At 42.6% G+C, this 24,641-nt stretch overlaps 1 protein-coding gene across 2 annotated transcripts in view; it reads right to left on the bottom strand.

The window, feature by feature from the left end:
• Nucleotides 1-6,070: 6,070 nt before the first annotated feature.
• The window catches only part of LOC143784315 (formimidoyltransferase-cyclodeaminase-like), a 28,584-nt gene continuing 10,013 nt past the window's right edge, over nucleotides 6,071-24,641 (bottom strand). Inside the window, exons 4-15 of one of the 2 annotated variants that reach the window (XM_077272456.1) lie at nucleotides 21,722-21,810; nucleotides 20,660-20,839; nucleotides 19,948-20,085; nucleotides 19,723-19,854; nucleotides 19,192-19,253; nucleotides 18,968-19,094; nucleotides 17,414-17,575; nucleotides 17,235-17,278; nucleotides 15,292-15,430; nucleotides 14,884-14,979; nucleotides 6,601-6,723; nucleotides 6,356-6,522 (exon numbers count right to left, since the gene is read on the bottom strand). In XM_077272456.1, the coding sequence (XP_077128571.1) occupies nucleotides 6,439-6,522; nucleotides 6,601-6,723; nucleotides 14,884-14,979; nucleotides 15,292-15,430; nucleotides 17,235-17,278; nucleotides 17,414-17,575; nucleotides 18,968-19,094; nucleotides 19,192-19,253; nucleotides 19,723-19,854; nucleotides 19,948-20,085; nucleotides 20,660-20,839; nucleotides 21,722-21,810 (1,376 nt within the window). In that variant the 3' untranslated portion in view covers nucleotides 6,356-6,438. Of the gene's footprint in view, nucleotides 6,523-6,600; nucleotides 6,724-14,883; nucleotides 14,980-15,291; nucleotides 15,431-17,234; nucleotides 17,279-17,413; nucleotides 17,576-18,967; nucleotides 19,095-19,191; nucleotides 19,254-19,722; nucleotides 19,855-19,947; nucleotides 20,086-20,659; nucleotides 20,840-21,721; nucleotides 21,811-24,641 lie in introns of both variants that reach the window. The other variant, XM_077272457.1, reaches the window with a different exon arrangement.

The raw sequence follows: 24,641 nt of genomic DNA, 5'->3' as shown, positions 1-24,641 counted from the left end.
GTCACGAGCCATGTCTCCAGAAACTAGTTAATAGGTCTGATATGGTTAGAAGAAGAAAACAGTATCTGAAAGCTTATGTTTTATAGAAGAACAAACAAGCATCTTTTGAGGCAGTAGGGGACCACCAACATCAAGGTATATGCACATGATGTCTTGTCAGCCCAATTTCCAGGTGTAATCACTGGCAAAAGTGCTAGAAAATAAAAAAGGACAAACATGCGCAGAGCAATGTCACAATTACTTGCTGTGCATATACGAGTTTCCATCTTTTGTCACATCTTGTAACCACTTCAGCATTTGAAAACTGCAAAACGGCTATTAGAAGTGACCTGTCCATTCAACAGCTCACTAGGGCAGCGACACCATGAAGGAAGATAACAAGCCCCTTGTGATACGTAATTAGGGAACAGGGGTACATATGGGGGAGCAGGTATAAGCTGGTTATTTGGATACAACAGCGCAGACAATGAGGAGACTGATCGTTAAATAGTATTAGTGAACACAAAGGAAGATCTATTTATAAATACACATACGTATCTAAGGACTATATGGCGGGCTACAGTAACTGGGCCGATGCAGTATATTAGGACACAGCTACTCCTCAATTTCCCCAACTGACTCCACAGCCCTGGTCGCTACTGAGCATGTGCATGAAGTGCAGCCCAGATCCTTACATCAGGACCAGAACAGACATTTATAGGACATTTCATAACTTTCTCAAATTATTATGAAAACATTTACAGCACATCCTGCACTGAACCCAATGTGTTATATATTTTAGGAGTTGGAGTCAGTCCATTTTATACAGACTCCACCAAAATGGAAACCGACTTCACAGCCCTGCAACTAAAACACACTGTTTTTGTTATCTAGCAGTTAAAAAACTGTGAATGCCTTAAAGTCTCAACTTCACGGGTGTCACTCCCAGTACTAGGCCAGCCCCAGTCTCTTTAAACACCTCTGATCATTACAGTGGAAGTTCCTGCTAGGCCGCAAGTCCTAGATATGCGAGTGACTGGGTATACAGTGTGTTCGTCACTGGTCCTCTCCATTCCCTGAAGTATGGTCTCAACCCACACCCCTTGTCAAGAATTGTGTTTGGGCCCCCCTTATTATAGTAAACATTTATGTGTAATATATACGGCTCTGGCAAAAAATTAAGAGACCACTGCAAAATGTTCAGTTTCTCCAATTTCTCTTTATAGGTATATTTTTGAGTAAAATGTAAATTGTTCTTTTATTCTATAAACTACTGACAACATGTCTCCGAATTTCCAAGCAATACATTTTGTATTTTTTTTCTGAAAATGAGAAATTGTCAAAATAAAAAAAATGCATTGCTTGCAGACCTCAAATAATACAAAATAAAAAAAAGTTCATAATCATTTAGAAACAACAATAGTGGCATAAGGTCGCCCAAAAGCAGTATGAAAGAATGGTGTAAAGCATGCCAAGACGCATGAAAGCTGTGATTAAAAATCATGGTTATTCCACAAAATATTGATTTCTGAACTCTTCCTGAGTTAAAACAGTGTTGTTTCTAAACGATTATGATTTTTATTTTTATTTTTTGCATTATTTGAGGTCTGCAAGTAATGCATTTTTTTGATATTTCGCCCATTTCTCATTTTCAGAAAATAAATACAAAAATATATTGCTTGGCACTTCGGAGATATGTTATCAGTAGTTTATGGAATAAAAGAAAAATGTTCATTTTACTCAAAAATATACCTATAAAAGAAAAATCATAAACTGAAAATTTTGCAGTGGTCTCTTAATTTTTGATAGAGCTGTGTATATATTATATACACACACACCCATTATGGGCGTCAGGTCCAAGCATTCCTACATGAAGTTTCCTGGAAAATGGATTGGTCTTTCTGGGCCAGTTGAATGGCCACCAAGGTCTCCCGATCTGACCCCCTTAGGGTATGTTTCCACGTTCAGGAAACGCTGCGTTTTTGACGCTGCGTTTTTCCGCAGCATCAAAAACGCAGCGTCCAGATGTTACAGCATAGTGGAGGGGATTTCATGAAATCCCGACTCCACTATGCGTTAAAAAACGCATGCGTTTTTGCCGCGAAAACGCATGAGCGGTGCGTTTTTTCAAAACGCAGCATGTTGCTACAATGAGCAAAACACGCAGGAGCACCGCAGGTGACCTGCCAGTGACCTCAGGTGCAGTTTTGGTCAGGATTTTACCTGCATAAAATCCTGACCAAAGCCTGAAGCAATCCTGAACGTGGACACATACCCTTAGGGTACTGTCACACAGTGCAATTTTGATCGCTACGACGGCACGATCCGTGACGTCGCAGCGTCGTATGATTATCGCTCCAGCGTCGTAGACTGCGGTCACACTTTGCAATCACGGCGCTGGAGCGATGCCGAAGTCCCCGGGTAACCAGGGTAAACATCGGGTTACTAAGCGCAGGGCCGCGCTTAGTAACCCGATGTTTACCCTGGTTACCAGCGTAAACGTAAAAAAACCAAACAGTACATACTTACATTCCGGTGTCTGTCCCCCGGCGTTCTGCTTCTCTGCACTGTGTAAGCACCATAGCCGGAAAGCACAGCGGTGACGTCACCGCGTCACCGCTGTGCTCGCTTTCCGGCCGGCAGGCGCTCACAGTGCAGAGAAGCTGAGACGCCGGAGGACAGACACCGGAATGTAAGTATGTACTGTTTGGTTTTTTTACGTTTACGCTGGTAACCAGGTTAAACATCGGGTTACTAAGCGCGGCCCTGCGCTTAGTTACCCGATGTTTACCCTGGTTACAAGCGAACACATCGCTGGATCGGTGTCACACACAACGATCCAGCGATGTCAGCGGGTGATCAAGCGACGAAAGAAAGTTCCAAACGATCTGCTACGACGTACGATTCTCAGCAGGGTCCCTGATCGCTGCTGCGTGTCAGACACTGCGATATCGTAACGATATCGCTAGAACGTCACGAAATCGTACCGTCGTAGCGATGAAAATGGTACTGTGTGACAGTACCCTTAGACTTTTATCTTTGGGTTCATCTGAAGGCAATTGTCTATGCTGTGAAGATACGAGATGTGCAGCATCTGAAACAACGGATACTGGAAGCCTGTGCTAGCATTTCTGCGGTGTTGATATCAGTGTGTCAAGAGTGGGAGAAGTGGGTTGCATTGACAATCCAACACAATGGGCAGCACTTTGAACACATTTTATAAGTGGTCATAAACTTGTAAATAGTTCATGAAAGAATAAAGTTATTTTAAAACCAAGCACACCATTGTTTTTCTTGTGGAATTCTCAATAAGTTTGATGTCACATGACCCTCTTCCCATAGGAAAAAAAATAAAGTTGGATCCAAAATGGCAAACTTCAAAATGGCCGCCATGGTCATCACCCATCTTGAAAAGCTTCCCCCCTCCCATATACTAATGTGCCACAAACAGGAAGTTGATATCACCAACCATTGCCATTTTATTTAGGTGTATCCATATAAGAGAGTGTGAGTGAGAGTGTCTCTCAATATGATGCCATGTAATAATGAGACAGCACTGTACATAAAACAGAGGACACTACATAATAATTGACTGCCCCATACATAACTAGAGAGGATGGTACGCAATAAGGGAGACTCCTGCAGCAATAATGTCCCCCATTCTGGGCCCCTTCCTGGGCTAATGTCCCCCATCCTGTCCTTCTTAGTATAATGTCCCACATCCTGGTATAATGTGCCCCAATCTGGTACATACTCGTACGTCCCTTATCCTGGGCCCCAACCTTTTGTATATGTCCCCCAACCAGCTGTAATATACTCCATCCCATGTGCCCTGTTTTGTAATGCACTAAAAACAAACTATACTACCCACCTTCCCCCACACCGTGCAAGATCCTCTTCTATTTCTGGTGTGGGAGTCAGCAGCTTGACTTTGGCATCCCCTCTGTGGCACATGATGTCACTGCTGTGCACCCCCAGTCATGCCATCAACTGTCTCCCTCCGATTGGGCGGAGGCATGTATTGCAGTGCAGGGAGCCGACAGCTTTAGCTTAAATAGGAACCTGTCACCAGTTTTGGCCAATATGAAATAAGACCACCACTTTTCAGGGCTGATATACAGCATTGTATAATGCTCTATATCTGCCCCCAAACCGACCTGCAAGAGAAGAGCTTCTACAGTGTGTCCGTGAAGTCATGGTGCACTTTTGACCAGTCACTGGAAAGCAACACAAACGAAAAAAAAAAAATTAAAAAAAATGAAATCTGCTCCAAATGAAAGAAACTCTCCCATTTTCATACCTATTCAGTGCAATTCGATGTGGGCTCCATTTGTTGCCCTACACACATCCAAACGATAGTGAAGTTCTTGCCACACACGGCTAAGTACATCTGGTGTAACAGAGTGGTCGCCTCATCGCTAAACACAATCTTCTGCAAAAATCATTGTCGATCTCATGAAGCATATCTGTAGCAAACACGCATCATTTGGGTCTATCTGCCGGTTTGATAGTATGCAACAGCCGCAATTTGTACCCCGTAAAACAGATGTTTAACACCTTATGAACTGTAGTCTTGCTTAGGTGTAATTGTCGAGCACACGTACGCACAGGTTTTTTTTTTTTTGGGTTTTTTTTTAGGGCTCCTTAGGTAGCTATACACCATATAGCCTCTACAGACTCATCACTGACTGATGGCCTACCAGAACTGGGTTTCTCCACCAAACTGACGGTTTCCTTCAACTGCTTATCCCTATTCCTATGTGGTGTCGCTTCGTTATAAATGCAGTGATATTCATGTAGCACTTTGGGCACTGATTCAAATTTAGCGAGCCACAGAACACATTGAACTGTCCTCTGTACCATCCACATCTTGACTGGCATGGAAAACCACACAGCTGGCATAAGCTTGTGGTTGCATAATATATCACAGACCTGGCAGTGTATTAGAGTTCAGTTTATCAGGGGTTAATCTGACTGGGGGCTCAGCAACAGCTTAAGGGTATGTGCATACGTCAGGATTTCTTGCAGAAATTTCCTGAAGAAAACCGGAAATTTTCTGCCAGAAATCCACATGTTTCTTTTTGCGTTTTTTCCCCGTTTTTTTTAGCATTTTGCAAGTGTAATTAGCTTGCAGAATGCTAAAGTATTCCAAGCGATCTGTAGCATCGCTTGGAAAACCGATTGACAGGTTGACAAGTGTGACCAAGTTTTTACTATAGATGCAGTATCAATAGTAAAAGATAGAATGTTAAAAATAATAAAAAAATAAATTAAAAAAAAAAAAAAAAAAAAAATGGTTATACTCAACTTCTGCAGACAGCCGATCTCAGCGGCTTCCGTTCCTATAGATGGTGTGTGCAGGACCTTCGATGATGTCGCGGTCACGTGACCGCGACGTCATCGCAGGTCCTTCACACACACCAGCTATAGGAACAGAAGCGGCAGCATGCACCGCTGAGAGGCAGGAAGACTGCGGGGGCCATCGAAGGTGAGTATATGACTATTTTTTATTTTAAATTTTTTTTTTTTTTTTTACCAATTATACGGTGCCCAGTCCGTGGAGGAGAGTCTCCTCTCCTCCACCCTGGGTACCAACCGCACATGATCTGCTTACTTCCCGCATGGTGTACACAGCCCCGTGCAGAAAGTAAGCAGATCAATGCACTCCTAGGTGTGCGGAACCCCGCAAATTTAATGAACATGTTGCTTTTTTTCCCCCCGCGATTCGATTTTTTCGCGGCAAAAAAATGCAACATTTGCACAAGATATGCGGAATACACTGAGAATAATGGGGAGGCATATGTAAGCGTTTTTATCACGTTTTTATAGCGAAAAAATGCGAAAAATACTGAACGTGTGCACATGGCCTCAATGAGTTTGTGTTTGATTGGTTCTTGTTATCTCTCCTCATGAACAGGTCTGATATGATTGGGCCAGAGAACGGGCACCAAAATGTAAACTATAAATAGATCCTGTCACTGGTTAAAAGTGCACCATGACTTTACGGACACACTATTATGCTCAACTGCGGGGCAGTCCGGTATCACTGGTTTTCGTCTGGCTCCTGTGCAGTCGTACTTCTCTGCCCTGACAAGGGCTGAGTAAAGTACTGAAGTGCGCATGCAGCGGGGGGGTTCTTTGACCTTACCCGGCTGCAAATTCTGAACATGTGCACATACCCTAAAGCTTATGAATTTTTTATAATATTCTTAAGGCCAATTACAACCCATGTTTATAATTTAATATCTTATGTTTACTTAATTCCAGTGTAATATTTCCAAACTTCTCAAAATCTGAATCTCTCGAAAGATTAAGACCAGTATAAACCACCACATGCAGTCCGTAAAAAAAAACAAAACACAAGAATATTTCTATGAATTGAATTTCTGTTGCACCAAAAAGTACAAAAACTCAGAACAGTCAAGAGTGACAGCAAATAAATGTTTATTTAGTTCATTTTCACTCTCGCCCCTCACAAAGCAGCAGCACAGATTCAGTAGACTTCTTTGCTTCATCCAACAGCTGGAAAATCTTCTTCTGAGTCTAAGGGAAATAAACAAACAAAAAAAAATATATGGGTATCAGTTTCTGTAGACAAGTGCATACAAAAATACCACTTACCGTAGGTGGGAATTCATCAAGAGTCCGGTTTTGTATGCCAGCGTTAGTAACTTTAGAGCATCTTTGGGCGCCACAAACTGAAATAGTCACCAAGCACAAGCTAAAATAGATTTCTGCCAATTTCTGAAATAAATTATCAGGAATTGTTCAGGGTTGTGCAATTATCTGCAACTTTTATGCCAGGAAACGAATGTACGGTAATTACCTTGATGTGTTCCCTACATCGTATGCACCTGAGGGAACATTCTTGAGACGTTACTGTTATTCAAAACTCTTTGCTGATCAATTTCAAAGGTTTACTGCCAATTATATTACATAGTAAAATATCTCTGCAACATTTTACACCATTAAGGGGGTTGTCCAGTCTATATAGGAGCACAAGTTGGTACAGTAAGTCCTCTGCTCTAATTAGATATATACCGGTGATGATTGCCCTTAACCCCTTAATCCCATATGACATACTATCCCGTCAAGGTGACCTGGGACTTAATTCCCAGTGACGGGATAGTACGTCATACGCGATCGGCCGCGCTCACGGGGGGAGCGCGGCCGAGTGTCAGCTGCCTATCGCAGCTGACATCCGGCACTATGTGCCAGGAGCGGTCACGGACCGCCACAATAACCCCCGGCACACCGCGATCAAACATGATCGCTGTGTACCGGCGGTACAGGGAAGCATCGCGCAGGGAGGGGGCTCCCTGCGGGCTTCCCTGAGACGATCGGTACAAGGGAATGTACTCACCTTGTACCGAGAGTCTCCTCCCTGCAGGCCCCGGATCCAAAATGGCCACGGGGCTGCATCCGGGTCCTGCAGGGAGTACTTTCGGGTCGGAGCAGGCTGCAGAGCAGCCTGCTCCGATGAAAGTATGATCGCCGATCTGATAGAGTGCTATGCACACTATCAGATCACCGATCTGTAATGTCCCCCCCTGGGACAAAGTAAAAAAAAAATTCACATGTGTAAAAAAAAATAAAAATAAATAAATAATAGTTCCTAAATAAAGAAAAAAAAATAATAATATTCCCATAAATACATTTCTTTATCTAAAAAAAAACAAAAAAAAAAACAAACCACAACAATAAAAGTATACATATTTAGTATCGCCGCGTCCGTAACGACCCAACCTATAAAACTGTCCCACTAGTTAACCCCTTCAGTGAACACCGTAAGAAAAAAAAAACACGAGCCAAAAAAACAACGCTTTATTATCATACCGTCGAACAAAAAGTGGAATAACACGCGATCAAAAAGACGGATATAAATAACCATGGTACCGCTGAAAACGTCATCTTGTCCCGCAAAAAACGAGCCGCCACACAGCGTCAAAGAAAAAATAAAAAAAGTTAATAGTCCTCAGAATAAAGTGATGCCAAAATAATTATTTTTTCTATAAAATTGCTTTTATCGTATAAAAGCGCCAAAACAAAAAAAAAAAAAATGATATAAATGAGGTATCGCTGTAATCGTACTGACCCGACGAATAAAACTGCTTTATCAATTCTACCAAACGTGGAACGGTATAAACGCCTCCCCCAAAAGAAATTCATGAATAGCTGTTTTTTGGTCATTCTGCCTCACAAAAATCGGAATAAAAAGTGAACAAAAACTGTCACATGTCCGAAAATGTTACCAATAAAAAAGTTAACTCGTCCCGCAAAAAACAAGACCTCACATGACTCTGTGGACCAAAATACGGAAAAATTATAGGTCTCAAAATGTGGAGACAAAAACTTTTTTGCTATAAAAAGCGTCTTTTAGTGTGTGACAGCTGCCAATCATAAAAATCCGATATAAAAAAACGCTATAAAAGTAAATCAAACCCCCCTTCATCACCCCCTTAGTTAGGGAAAAATAATAAAATTAAAAAAAAATGTATTTATTTCCATTTTCCCCATTAGGGCTAGGGTTATGACTAGGGTTAGGGTTTGGATTACATTTAGGGTTGGGATTAGAATTAGGGGTATGTCAGGGTTAGAAGAGTGGTTAGGGTAACAGATGGGATTAGGGTTAGGGGTGTGTTTGGATTAGAGTTTCAGGTAGAATTGGGGAGTTTCCACTGTTTAGGCACATCAGGGGCTCTCCAAACGCGACATGGCGTCCGATCTCAATTCCAGCCAATTCTGCGTTGAAAAAGTAAAACAGTGCTCTTTCCCTTCCGAGCTCTCCCGTGCGCCCAAACAGGGGTTTACCCCAACATATGGGGCATCAACGTACTCGGGACAAATTGGAAAACAACTTTTGGGGTCCAAGTTCCCTTGTTATCCTTGGGAAAATAAAAATTTGGGGGGCTAAAAATCATTTTTGTGAAAAAAAAAAAAAAGAATTTTTATTTTCACGGCTCTGCGTTATAAACTGTAGTGAAACACTTGGGGGTTTCAAAGTTCTCACAACACATCTAGATAAGTTCCTTGGGAGGTCTAGTTTCCAATATGGGGTCACTTGTGGGGGGTTTGTACTGTTTGGGTACATCAGGGGCTCCGCAAATGCAACGTGACGCCTGCAGACCAATCAATCAATCTAAGTCTGCATTCCAAATGGCGCTCCTTCCCTTCCGAGCTCTGCCATGTGCCCAAGCAGTGGTTCCCCCCCACATATGGGGTATCCGCGTACTCAGGACAAATTGGAAAACAACTTTTGGGGTCCAATTTATCCTGTTACCCTTGTGAAAATACAAAACTGGGGGCTAAAAAAATCATTTTTCTGAAAAAAAAAAAAAAAGAAATTTTATTTTCACGGCTCTGCGTTATAAACTGTAGTAAAATACTTGGGTTTTGAGAGCTTTGAACCCCCATCTAGATAAGTTCCTTAGGGGGTCTACTTTCCAAAATGGTGTCACTTGTGGGGGGTTTCATTGTTTAGGCACATCAGGGGCTCTCCAAACGCAACGTTGTGTCCCATCTCAATTTTGCATTGAAAAGTAAAATGGCGCTCCTTTCCTTCCGAGCTCTGCCATGCACCCAAACAGTGGTTTACCCCCACATATGGGGTATCATCGTACTCAGGACAAATTGTACAACAACTTTTGGGCTCCATTTTCTCCTGTTACCCTTGGTAAAATAAAACAAATTGGAGCTGAAATAAATTTTGTGTGAAAAAAAGTTAAATGTTCATTTTTATTTAAACATTCCAAAAATTCCTGTGAAACACCTGAAGGGTTAATAAACTTCTTGAAAGTGGTTTTGAGCACCTTGAGGGGTGCAGTTTTTAGAATGGTGTCACACTTGGGTATTTTCTATCATATAGACCCCTCAAAATGGCTTCAAATGAGATGTGGTCCCTAAAAAAAAAAAAAAATGGTGTAAAAATGAGAAATTTCTGGTCAACTTTTAACCCTTATAACTACCTAACAAAAAAAAAAATTTTGGTTCCAAAATTGTGCTGATGTAAAGTAGACATGTGGGAAATGTTATTTATTAAGTATTTTGCGTGACATATCTCTGTGATTTAAGGGCATAAAAATTCAAAGTTGGAAAATTGTGAAATTTTCAAAATTTTCGCCAAATTTCCGTTTTTTCCACAAATAAACGCAAGTTATATCAAATAAATTTTACCAATAGCATGCAGTAGAATATCTCACGAGAAAACAGTGTCAGAATCGCCAAGATCCGTTGAAGCGTTCCAGAGTTATAACCTCATAAAGAGACAGTGGTCAGAATTGTAAAAATTGGCCCGGTTATTAACGTGCAAACCACCCTCGGGGCTTAAGGGGTTAAACCAAGGCATTAGTGACTGTCACAGCTGGTGTGAATTGCCAGCAAAAAGCTGAAAAACTAGTAGCAACTAACCTGCACAAATGATGTGTACTAGTGTAATGCGTGTTTTGTCACCAACTGAAAATGTATTATACCAAAACCAAACAGGTAAAAACAGACCCACATCGGGTCATACAGTACATATAATAGTCAGCTACAGCCAGGTTATGTACACACATCCATTCATCTATAGTAGTGCAAGACAATTCACTCAATGTCTATAGAGCCAAAAAGGGTGTAATTCCGATTTACATAAAACTAAAAGTATTTATAAGCAGCGCTTAAGAGGCAATGGTATATTCTCTGTGTATAAATATGTTATAACCTGTTTGGCAACATAGATCATGCATAAATGGTGTCCAAGTAACTAGATTTGGACTTCTGCCACTCATGAGCCAAACATGTAAGCAAGCCTGCTGTAACCAGTCCTTATTTATGTTGCCACCGATTGTAACTAGAACCAATATATAGGTCCGATTAGTACCTCAAAGTGCAAAATAGTGGTCAGTGCTGCATATCCTCAGTAGGCCGGAAAGTCCAGGAATCAGTCGCAGCAAACTAAATTCAGGAGTCCCTGCCAGTGACCCACCCGATGTGGTGAAGAGCCACGTGTGAGAGCAGTCGGCGTGTGACGTCACGGTGTTGCTCGTGTACGGAGACCTGGAGGGGCCATACTATCCCTTATTTACCAAGCTGTGCCCTATAGACACTAATCACACCACCAACTGTGGTTATTGCCTCCTGCAGCTTTTAAACATGTTCCTTTGAAGTTTGGACAAGTGCGGGTATCCATAGTTACTCTGTTGTCCAGTTTATGTGGCTCCGATCTCCTCGCTTACGGAAAAGCTATATTAACAAGCAGACAGCACTTCATTGAGACTGCATAAAGCTACGATTCTGAAAATGGCAATTAATGGAGGAACATGCAACCACACCGGCCCATCAGCCTTATTCAGCAGGTCTTTCTCTGCTCAAAAGGTCCCACGTCCTATTTCTTCCTCTACTGGCACCCAAGATCTATGGCTCGGAACCACCCACTAGTCCCACAAACTTAGCCCTGTTTAGGTCAGTTACTTTCAGCGTTTAGCAAGCTCCGGGTTTCTTGTGACAAGTCGTTCTGTCCAGAGACCTCTTAAAGGTGGGAGGCCATGGTCTCATCTTCGGTCAGTTGTAGGCTGCACTACTCCCTTGTTCCTTAGTCTCCTTTTGGTAGTTCACCCAACAGCAGCACTGCTCACAGCCATACACTATACAGACACCGCGATTGGCGTCTTCAGGGTTATGAACCCGACAGTCCAGTCCACACCCCTTACATTGGTATGCAGCGCCCCAGAGTCCTGGTCGTTGCAGTATTGTCGCTCTGCCACTAAGGGGGTTGATATTACGTCTGATTGCACTAAAGGAGTTCCCCTGACCAGGTATCACAGTCACACAGTACACTTCAGACTTCGGCCACCAGGGGGAGTGGTTCTATCTATTAGGCCACTCCTCACACTCTGGTAAAACTGGGGGTTGGATAGAAGTTAGCAAGAAAGCAGCCCGGGAGAGTTCGGGAGAGGACCTGTCAGGGGTGGGATCCTGACAGCGGCCTAGCGAAAAGACAGATTGTTACGGAGCCGCGCCTGTAGGATATCGCGGCGGACTATATAGAAAGGACACGAAGCGAAGTATATTGTGGAGAAGTGAGAAACGGGATCACAGCACAAAGGCGATAGAACCAGGAGGAGTCGTGCCCCAAGATCAGCAACATCCTACTGAGGCGCTTAGCCGGAGCACTGAGGAAGTAATAGGCTCTACGCATTACTTTGAACTACGGCAGGGCAGTTAACTCTAGGTTGGCCATCTCACCTTTTACACCTAATGAAGACAACGGAGGCAATTGTGGGAGAGGGGCGTCTCTAGGGTCCCTATAAAATAACTCCAGGCCTACCCAGTCATACGGGTGCGTCCTATCCATATCATCTGGGGGACGGAGAGAGAACAGAAACATACACGACAGTTGTGAGGACTATCCCATGGTGCTCAGCAGGGAGGTACTACAACACACAGGTGCTAGTAGGAAGGCTACTGATTTCCACCTGCAAAGGGAACTCTGGATGTGCCTTCGGACCGGCCGGTCTCAGCCAGCCCTGTTAGCAGTGCTCTGGATTGTGGATGCCGAAGCCTTCAGTAAAGAGGTAAAGAGACTGCAACCCTGTGTCCTCGTTATTTACTGCGACCTACACCGTCACCTACACCTTTTATTGGGCGTCCCTTAGCAGGACCCCAGACCGGGTCAGGCCACCGTGACATCCTCAGAACCGAGAGACCCGGATTCGAGTACCCCGCGGTCCTGCGTCTGGGGGCCGCTGCAGGTATACTGTATGTAGCTTTTGGTTGTCTTGTATACTGTCAAAGAAAGAAGAAAAAGTTGGACTAAAGACAAGGCCTGCACAACCACTTGTAATAGAAAAATAGTAACAAACCTTTATTAAACACCACAGACAATATAAAAACAATTACAAACAGGCATATAAGCACAACACATCCCCATTTCGGATCAATAAAGGTGCCAATAATCAAATTGTCATGGACTTCACATCTTTCCACCGTCCTGTTTATTTAGGACGGTACATAGGTAATCAAGAGGACATCTCGGGGTAATGACCAATCAGGTTGTATGCTGACAATATACAGGGGCATTTCATTGTGGTCTGGGACATAACTGTTTATGGGCTAATTCTATGAGGGATAAGTATTGTTACTGTTACGTTCTCCATCGTCGGTAGGATATTGATGCTCTATGTGGAGTGGTTGACACACATGACAATTTGATTATTGGCACCTTTATTGATCAGAAATGGGGATGTGTTGTGCTTATATTGTCTGTGGCGTTTAACCCCTTCCTGACGTCGGACGGGATAGTACGTCCGACGTCAGATCCCCTGCTTTGATGCAGGGCTTCGCGGTGAGCCCGCATCAAAGCTGGGACATGTCAGCTGTTTTGAACAGCTGACATGTGCCCGCAATAGGCGCGGGCAGAATCGCGATCTGCCCGCGCCTATTAACTAGTTAAATGCCGCTGTCAAACGCAGACAGCGGCATTTAACTACCGCATCCGGCCGGATATGACGTCATCGCCGACCCCCGTCACATGATCGGGGGTCGGCGATGCTTCTGAATGGTAACCATAGAGGTCCTTGAGACCTCTATGGTTACAGATCGCCGGCAGCTGTGAGCGCCAACCTGTGGCCGGCGCTCACAGCACACCTGCAATTCTGCTGTGTAGCAGCGATCTTATGATCGCTGCTACATAGCAGAGCCGATCGGGTTGTGCCTGCTTCATGGAGGCTATTGAAGCATGGCAAAAGTGAAAAAAATAAAAAAAAAACAACAAACGTTTAAATCACCCCCCTTTCGCCCCAATCAAAATAAATCAATAAAAAAAAACAAAAAAAAACAAAACACACACACATTTGGTATCGCCGCGTTCAGAATCGCCCGATCAATAAAAAAAAAAAGCATTAACCTGATCGCTAAACGGCGTAATGAGAAAAAAATCGAAATGCCAGAATTCCGTTTTTTTGGTCGCCGCGACATTGCATTAAAATGCAATAACGGGCAATCAAAAGAAAATATCTGCACCAAAATGGTATCATTAAAAACGCCAGCTCGGCACGCAAAAAAATAAGCCCTCACCTGACCCCAGATCACGACAAATGGAGACGCTACGGGTATCGGAAAATGGCGCTTTTTTTTTTTTAGCAAAGTTTGGAATTTTTTTTCACCACTTAGGTAAAAAATAACCTAGTCATGCTAGGTGTCTATGAACTCGTAATGACCTGGAGAATCATAATGGCAGGTCAGTTTTAGCATTTAGTGAACCTAGCAAAAAAGCCAAGCAAAAAACAAGTGTGGGATTGCACTTTTTTTGCAATTTCACCGCACTTGGAATTTTGTTCCCGTTTTCTAGTACAAGACATGGTAAAACCAATGATGTCGTTCAAAAGTACAATTCGTCCCGCAAAAAATAAGCCCTCACATGGCCAAATTGACGGAAAAATAAAAAGTTATGGCTCTGGGAAGGAGGGGAGTGAAAAACGAAAACGGAAAATCCCACTGTCATGAAGGGCTTAATAAAGGTTTGTTACTATTTTTCTATTACAAGTGGTTGTGCAGGCCTTGTCTTTAGTCCAACTTTTTCTTCTTTCTTTGACATTTATATATGGACTAAGCTTTGCACCCCTTCTATTATATATATATGTAACCAGAGTGCACCCTTTTCTTTGTTCATATGGTATATTTGGTTGTCTTGTATACTGCACGCATTTTTCATTAGCTTTTGAGTCATCTGAACTATTCCACCAAGCCATTTTCTATGAATCCATACAGTATCGCATCTTTCAATTTTTTAAACTAAATATTACACTAACGGGCAATACTTCACAAAAAAATAATAATGAAATCCAGTAAATCATGTACAGGAGTACCACGAAATTATGCCCAAACACATTTGGTGAAAAAAAGTGAATAATCCTTTTAATGTATTACCTGACTTTTAAATTCATCATCCTTGATTTCACGGAGGTTTATGAGAACATTGAAATACGCTCCAAAGACTCCGGTCTCTAAAGCTTTAGCTGCCACCTAATTAAAAAAGAATAAATCCAGTCACATCTACCAAAATAAGATGAAAGTGCAATAAAATAAAAAGTACAAAAAAAAAAAAAAAGGAAGAAGAGATTCCATGTGTGGAATCATGTTAGGGCATGTCAGGTTAGGCTATGGGTTGAACTAGATGGACTTAAAGTCTTCCTTCAACCTTAATAACTATGTAACTATGAATATTCTAAGGACGTCTCCTCTTCTTGACACAAGAATAAGGCTTATCAGCATTATCCCAATGGATTCTATGATACTTACACAAAAATGAGAATATATTACATTTCAGGTCAGTACCTGCAAGTCAGATATACATGACACATTGCCGTATTTTGACAGTTCCAACAGTGGCTTCCACAAGGCGCTTATTTTTTCAGCAAGACTTAGGGGCACACCAACTGCCTCCTTAAGGCCATTCTGAAGAGCCTGGAAACGTCTGGAGAAAAAAAAAAAACCCCACATACCACAGATAAGATTGAGGTCCTTGTTGTTAAATATCCAGATTATGAGTCAGAGGCACAGAAGCCGGATACGAATACTTGAAGCCCATATAAAATGTTGGCTAGAAAAGGTCTCTCCTGCACTAGTCTTATCCTCCAAATGGCTTCTTTTTTTAGTTTAAGGTTTACCACTATCCAAAATGAAAATCAAGTAACAAAACGCTAGCAAGAGCTGCCGATTAGGAGATATATATATATATATATATATACACACACACACACATACATACATACACACACGGTTGTTCAATCTGGGGCTAAACAGCGACATGGATTATATGGCAGCAATATTCAAAGAAAAAAAAATAATGCAGCTTGAAAACAAATTGTTACCACGATTCTATTTCAGAGCTGCAACCAAAAAAAAAGTCGGACTGCAAAAAAAAAAAAAAAAAAAAAATTATATGGATATGAGAGTCGTAGTTGCATGCAACCTGCAGAGGTAACTATGCCAGTGACTGGTGACAAAAATAAAACAAAAAGCAAAAGTCCTGTGTTGTATTTTAACAGTTGTGCAACAGGGACCATTTATTGGACATAGAACAACTCCATTAACAATCACCATGCAGACTAGACATGTCAAATGCCACATTAATACCCTTTTATTTTCCATAATTATATAAGTTTACCTATTAAGGTATGAAGTGACGCAAGAGGTTTTAAGCATAACAAAAAGACAGGGAGATGGGGGAAAAAAATGGGACCTCCAAAAGAGTCAGGGTGTGACCCGAGAAAATGATAAGTTTATGATATGCCTGCCTATGGAAGGTGTCCTCCTGGAGGGGTTATATAGACATGCTTAGGAGGGGGCGGACGTCACAGCGTCTCCTAGTTTCCCCTTTTTAATCCATTATCCAAGAGTGAACACAGACCAAGAAAATCACCAATAATTACCCAATGGATTCATTGATCGCTTATCCCATTTACATTATACTTGCCTGCCATCTAGTGGCTCTTTTTACAAATTACATCTTGGGTAAGATTTCTAAGTCCTATTACAGTTGGGATTCCTTCTATTCTATTTTATTCCCTTGAGCTGATTGTTAGTAACTTCAATTGAATCGATGCCTGTTGTAAGGTAATTATTGGTGATTTTCTTGGTCTGTGTTCACTCTTGGATAATGGATTAAAAAGGGGAAACTAGGAGACGCTGTGACGTCCACCCCATCCTGAGCATGTCTATATAACCCCTCCAGGAGGACACCTTCCATAGGCAGGCATATCATAAACTTATCATTTTCTCGGGTCACACCCTGACTCTTTTGGAGGTCCCATTTTTTCCCCATCTCCCTGTCTTTTTATTATAAAATATTTTGGTTTAAGTATTATGCTAATAGAGGAAAAAAGTTTGTATTCACTACCTCTTGCGTCATTTCATACCTTAATAGGTAAACTTATATAATTATGTACAATTGAAGTACTATTGCCAATTGAATTTTGGATCATGGATTAACCTTTTATTTCCCAGCCTTGAAGAACAGGCCATGAAAACTGAAATGTCTGCAAGTAAATATCCAAAAATGCACCCTAGATGCAGTTAGGTCCAAAATATGAAAATAATCTAATACAAACGCATAACCCCCTAAGAATGGACCCAATACAGGAGGTATTGGGTCTCAAAAGTGTTTAAAAAAAAAAAATTATATACACACTTTCTGCACCCCCAGTTATTAACCCTTTACTATACTGTGCGGTCAGTACACAGACCGGTTTTGTGCTACAGTAGTAATTTATACTCACTTCTGTTGTTGTTCTTCAGTGTCTTTGGGAAGCTTTAGTGCAGCCTGCAGAGGGGGACACCAAGAGGGAAAGTCGAAATTAGGTAGTAATAGACGAGAAGATAATAAAAGACGTAATGGAGTTGGGTATTGGAGGGTAAAACAGAGCTAAAGTCAAAATCTAGTTAAAAATAAAGTTACCATATAGCTTCCAAATGCATTGGAGTCCGAGTCTACGAGAGCCAGCAACTGACCGACTGCATGATGAAAAGAGGGAATCAACTCCCTCATCGCTCCATCCAAAGATTCAAATTGACGTTTTCCGTAAGTCATCTGCCCCACCATACATCCTAGTGCTGCTCCCTAAAATGAGAATGTGACCCAAACTGCAACATTACAATTATCCAGCAAACAAGAATGTGATTTCATAAAACAAAAAAAAAACAAAAAGTGGTCTCCTTTCAAAATTATGCAACTTACCTCCTAGTTAAATGCCTCTATTGTGTAAAAGTAATTGCCACAGAGGTGCAAACCACTGAGAAGACGTGTCAGATTCATTATGTGACGTATGCCACTTAATGAATTTGGCGCATTGTACTCCAGTGAGCTCTTCATTAAGACCGAAACGCGAAGATTCATCCAATGTTGTCTGGGTGAAACTAGGATTTATTTTTTTAATACACTTGTGTGAACTTGCCCTTAGATGGACACCAACTTGGTTTATACCATGTATTTCTAACCCACAAAGATGACAGTGGTATAGGTCCATGTATGTGCCAAGTCTATAGTATGCTAGAAGTAAGGGTATAAGCAAAATGAAACGTTAAGTAATCATGGAGAGGTAGATTATCAGTGTTCGAAATAAAAAAAATAAAAACACACACAACAGATTAATTACTGCACGATTCAGAATGTTGCGAAGCGACACGCATCAAAGGATTTTGCCTTGGAATATTGGTTCATTGAGTGGTACAGGGAACAAAGTACCATGGAGAATCCAGATAGATAACCCATCTTTGTATTTTGGGCTCTTTAAAGAATTAATACTAGACAGATTCACTAAATAAAAAAAAAAAACAACTTTTTTTTTTTTTTTTTAAGGAAGGCGTTTTCCCAGTTGATGCTTTACATGCCATCTACACTGGTTAGCAGTAGTGGAGCATGTCAGCATAGCTCCATCAACTGTGTAGTGGTTACTGCACATCTCCCCCTTGATTAAGAATGGGGTCATGCAGTGCACAGAGATGGCCACTACACCATTGATGGAACCGAGCTATTCAGCCACACTACTGCCAACATCCGGCTGTCACTGGGACCTAGAAAAGCTGAACAGTGGGGGTCCAGCCCATCACCGATCTGATATTGATGACTTATCCAGGAGGGCCACGTTCACCATTTTACATCCGGATTTGTAAACCAAAATCAGGAGTGGAACAATCAGAGAAAAGTAGAACATAAACAAGTCACCTCTTCTGTATTTATCACCAATTGACCAGATACTGAACATGGCCTTAGGATAGGTCATCAATATAAAAAGTGGTGGAGTGACCTTTTAAAAAAAGTTTTGTAAAATTGGAATTTGTGTTTGTTGTATTTGGAAAGATTGAATAAAAATTTAATCTGATTAAGTGCCAAACATACACAAAATAAAGAAGCAAAAAATTTTTGGGGGTCGTCGCTTTAGTCCTACACAATAATTGCATACAAACACATTGTATCATCTAAAATGTTCCTACCCCTGCTCCCTGCTCTTACCATAGCCGACACGGCCGCAGACACAGAGCCACCTCCGGGGGTGGCCGTCCGCGCCCCCACACTCTGCACAAACCCTTTCAGTGTCTGTGTGATAAGTGATCCAGACAAGTCGTCTTGAACAAGATACCTGCGATACATAATGTGAATTCATTATCAATTACAGCTAAGAACTTTGGGGTAGAATCGGCAGAATACCGGTCGGTAGGAGGGAAGGTTCAACTTACTCTATAATTCTTTTCTGAGGTTCAAAAGGAGCCAATGAATCAAGTCCAAGTCTGTTAATAACCTTGACAAGAAGGAAAAGTATAAAACAGTTCAGTATATAATACAAATCTGTTGGGTTCTCATCCTAAATAATATTCAATATAGTTTACAGGGAATCTGTCAACCGGTATTCACTACCCCATCTGAGAGCATGATGTAGGGAAAGAGACCCTGATTCCAGCAGTCACTTTACAGAGTGCAGCCGTTGTGATATAAACTTTATACGTACCTCCACTGATTAGCAGCTGTATGTACAGTATATCGAAACTACAACACATCTTAGTAAGCCACACACCGAAATCAGTGTCTCAGCCCCTTCCTGCTGACAGATTTAAAATTATGCATAAATCAAGATTTTGTTGAACAAAATGAAATTTGTGATTAGCACATGGTATAATCTGCCCTAGAAAAGCCACAATATGGGAATGGTAATCTGTCGGAACAGGAGCTTATGAATAACTGGTCCTACATTGAAGGAAGGCGAAGATTACCAGTCGAATTTTGTGTTCTTCTTCCAATATAAACAAGTTTTCTTCTTTGATATAATATTCTGCAGAAGTTATCAAGGCTTGAAGAGGCACTAAACCCACCAACTGCGAGCCGAGAATCGGAAGACTCAACTCCTAAAGAGAGACAAAATAGTTTAGCTAAAACAAAAATAAATAAAAAAAAATAACCTACATGGCTAACAGGCACAGAAATTAAAAATTAAGCACCTTGGCATCTTTGTGCGTTTCTTCATACACCTCGTGAAGAGGAGTCAATTCATAATCTAATATGTTTGCAGACACTTGAGCCAGATTCTCCTCTTGCAGATACCAGCCAATCGCCTGCACTTTTTTGAGACGTCCAGGCTGAAATAAAAGGGGGGGGGGGGGGGGGGGGGAAAGGCATTGGAAAAGCTTTGCAATGTGCGAGTCAAGAAGAAGAGCTTTTTTGAAAGTGCTCTGATCATGACAAGTATTCAAGGCACTAGATTTAGGCAGCCCGATTTGAGAGACTCCGACGTTAGCATTCTGTCACCTGTAATCAAGAACACACTGCAGCAGCTACAGAAGAAGAGTACTACAAAGACATCCTACTAGGTGACAGGCCATCAGGGTTTCTCGCACTATAGGTTAACCTGTAGTGCAAACCTGACTACAGAGTCTCCAAAATTGAAGTCGATTAAGTATGCAGAAGTACGTGCAAGACCAACATCTGGGGTCAGAATATGGGCAGAGTGGTCTCCTGAGCTAGACTCAACAGCCTCATATACGAGTGGTCAGGAAATCCACGGCTGGTCCCGATATCACCATCAGAGATCACAAAATGGTCATATAATTAACATGTTGCATCTCATTTCTAAAGCTGGGCCCTCTATTCAGAATGCAAACAATTCCATTGGATTTAGTCATACTTTACCGCGTATAGAACATTTCTGCTCACCTGACCTTTCCCGCGACCACCTTCTCTGATGTTAAGCGCTATACGATGAGCAAGCTCCTTTGTAGTTAGTAGGTTTATATTGTACGCTATGAGAAATTTCCGGGCTCCTGTCACAGTTGCCCCCCAACTTGGAACAAAAACTGGCTCCCCATAATCTGGTTTCCATTCTGTATTTTGCAACTAGAAGAAAAAAAAAAAAAAAGTTAAAGTAAAGTAAACTCGAGATCAGTCTGAATTACATAAAAGATCACCAATGGCAGCACATCGTTCTGTGTAAACAGGACCTGCGTTCCCAAAAACATTGGCAGCCTGTGCACACAGAATCATCCATTAGTGAGCGTACGGTGCGCATCTGAATCCAGGTTGGTCACTGTTGCTTTTTAAAAATACCAATGACAGATTTTGTTATTCACACAACCTGTAAATCAACATAATGTACAGTGAGACTCATATTCTAGGGCTATATCACTTACTGAGCTGATAGCTGTAGTTTTGAAAAAAAAAAAAACCCTCACTATTTTAATCAGCAGGAGATTATCACAAGAGGGCTAGGAAACCTGCTGCCATGTATTCCTCCATATTCATGAGCTCTGTATAACCCCCCCCCACACACACACACACACACACACACTGATTGCCTGCTTTCTGCCTATGCACAGTGTACACAGAAAGAAAGCTGCCAATCAGTGGTGTGGATGAGGTTATACAGAGCTCACGAATATGGAGGACTACATGGCAGCAGATTTACTAGTCCTCTTGTGATAATCTCCTGCTGATAAAATAGTGATTTTATCAAATCTACAGCAAGCAGCCCAGTAAGTGACATCGCTGGAATCAGAGGTGACAAAAATCTGATGGCAAATCACCTATTGTAAAGGCCCCCATTAAAATTGACCCGCAATTGAAGATACAAGAAGACTGATAAAACATTGGTCATGACTTATTGTAGTGAACATATCTAAAATAACTTCCTATTGTACATAAACAGCTACCTACACAAATGATAAATATGCTACATGGTAAAGAGAAAGAAAATTAAAGATTTGTAGCCATATAATATACCTTGGTGGGAAGAGCTTCATACTCTCCAGCTCTCACAGCGGGGAGAGTCCTTCGATTCTCAGTGCGTGCAGCCTCTGCATAAAGATACACTAAAATAAAAGGAGGAAAAAAAAAAAATACAAAAACTTTGATAGTTTAGTAGACAAGTGCACTGAAATTACTCATTAATATACTGTAGCAACAGGCTGTAGACATGGGGGAAAAAATACAAAAACATCTGCGAGAAGTTTGGAAAGAAACTGGGGAGAACATACAAACACATACTGATCGGGATTGTGGGCCCCAATGGGGACAGGGATAATGTCTGCAAATGTAAAGGGAGATGGAATTAATGAAGCTAAGCTAAGATCAGTATATTAGAATTTATTGCTGAAACCAAATATTCTATTAACATTCTCTTGCAAGTTACAGTATTTTTTGAACTATAAGACGCACTTTTTTTCCCAAAATTTTTTTTTGGGGAAAATGGGGGTACGTCGTATGGGCCCAATATACTTACAAATCCTGTGGCGGTGGCAGCGGTCCCGATGCAGCCTCCCTTCCCAGGCTGGTGCGGCTATGGTGATGCGGCTGGGCTCTGTGGTGTGGTGGGCTGTGCTCCAGGGCAGTGGCAGTGGCTCTCTGCTCCGTGGGGGGCTCCGCTGGCATTTCGTCAAAGCCCAGAGGTCCCCGCTCATCCGATAATGCCATGTTGTGGTGGCCTCCGGGAACATGGGAGCCAGGAAGATGGCCGACGAGTCGGCGCACGCTCAGATTAAAATTTTGGCAACAAGATCTCGTCCAGAGATCTGAATCTGAGCCGGCCATGTTCCCGGAGGCCACTGCAACATGACATTAATGGATGAGCGGGGGCCTAAGGGCTTTGACAAAATGCGGGCGGAGCACAGAGAGCCACAGCCCCTGAGCACACAGAGCCACCACCCCTGACGCACAGAACCAGCCTGGGATGGGATTTCCCGGAGGCAACGGCACCAGCCTGGGCCACCGAACGACTCCTGTGCCCACTCCTCTACCTGTGCCCATCCCCTCACTGGTAAGCTGAATTCGGACCCTTATTTGACACATTCTTCCCCCCCCCCCCCCCCCCCCTTTCCTTCTGAAAATTTGGGGTGTGTCTTATGGTCCGGTGCATCTTATTGTCCGAAAAATACGGTAAGCATTTCCTACTAAAATGTCTTCACTAGTCTCTAGCTGCCATCACATGTAATCCACACATGCGCTTATCCAGAACGTCTCCAGTTTACCCTTCTTTGAATTATACAATTTGCCATTCTTACCCCTCTAATAGGCATCAGCTCCCAACAGGATTCTACTATGGCCCAATGGTCGCCTCAACTGCTGAGCTTGCCACTCTAGGCTGAAATTTAATTATCTATTTCCTATCTACATTTGGAGTGCCCACCAGGGCCGTGGGGTACTCGGGCCGGGTTGGACAGTTCTTCGGGGGTTGTTGTCACGGCAGCAGTTACCCGGTCCGAGGCCCTGGGCGTCCAATAAAATGGGAATGAAGGGTAGAGCTAGGCCCCAGGGCAGTTAAAGTCAATGATAGTGAATGTTGTAGTGCAGGGCAGGTGACGCACTAAATAATTCTGAGGACACAGCAGGGTGGAGTCTTTACAGTTCTTAGGTACAGTCCCCTGCAGGGTGCTGTGTCCCCCGGGTCCGTGATCCAGCCAGCTCTCAGGTAATTTGGGGTTCACTTTCCCTGAGACTCCCTTTCTTATGCTCCTTCCCTGGCATCTCTTTGAGCTGGCTTCGCCCTCCTGCCCTGCGCCTCATACAGTGTTCCAAGCCAGCAGCCTCGGATCCTGTCGGGCGACGTACTCCTGGTCCCCTTGATCCTATATGGCTGCCTTTTCAGTGAATGTGTGTGGATGTGGCTGGCACATACAGATACCACAGCTCCTCCGGCTTGCTAGCTGAGTCTTATAGTTCCTCCACTAGTCAGGGGGCTTGTCCTTCCACTGCGACCTGGTCCTTCCACCCGACTACGGTCAGCATGGATTCGGACACCCAGGGTGGATTCCTCACTTCCCTGGCCCCTAGGACCCCTTCCTTCCTTCTCTCAGGAGCTTCTCGCTCCACGTCTGCTCTCCTCCACTCGTTACTGACTCACTCCACCTTCTAACTCTCTCCACCCACACACTCTACCTAGTTCACCCTCCAGCCTGAGATGGGGCCCTCCCTCAATAGGGCTCACCCCTAACCCCTGGCCGGAAGTGGTGTTGGATGCTAGTGTGGATCTCGGGTAGTGCCCCCTCCTTACCCGAGAGCGGAGTACCACACCTCTGGCTGAGGTGCAGTACCTCTGTGGTGACTGAACCTTCAGGGGCACCACACATTTTCTTTGTTGAGAACATATTTCTGCTGGTAAATCTGGGTTATACCTGGCAAATAACCATGGTAATACATGTGTCCGAGAGTAATTTTTCTCCTTTTTTAAAAGATCAAAATTTTGGTTGACCAATTTTGCGATGTTAAGTTGGAGGCGAAGGTATTCGTTGAAAGACTGACGAGAAGCAAATGGGGATGGCGCCTTAAAAAGGTCACCTGAATCTATTAGGCCGGCGTCACACATGCGTGTTTTACGGACGTAAGAGCGCAGAAACTACGTCCGTAAAACTCGCATTACACACGGCACAATTATTCTCAATTGGGCTGCTCCTATCAGCCGTATATTACGGATCCGTAATATATGGCTTTCTACGGCCGTAGAAAATCGCAGCATGCTGCGTTTGTCAGCGTATTGCGCAAAAAAAAAATAAATAAAAAAATAAAAAAAAAAAAAAAAAAAAAATCGCCAATGAAAGTCTATGGGGGCGAGAAAAATACGGATTCCACACGGACCAGCAGTGTGACTTGCGAGAAATATGCAGCGGTGTTAGTGAAAAGTCGGTAATTCAATTGCCGGCTTTTCATT

Source organism: Ranitomeya variabilis, chromosome 7, assembly GCF_051348905.1.
Source record: "Ranitomeya variabilis isolate aRanVar5 chromosome 7, aRanVar5.hap1, whole genome shotgun sequence".
NCBI lineage: Eukaryota > Metazoa > Chordata > Amphibia > Anura > Dendrobatidae > Ranitomeya > Ranitomeya variabilis.
Note: the sequence above shows the minus strand (reverse complement) of the source record. Positions and strands in the feature narration are given on the sequence as shown.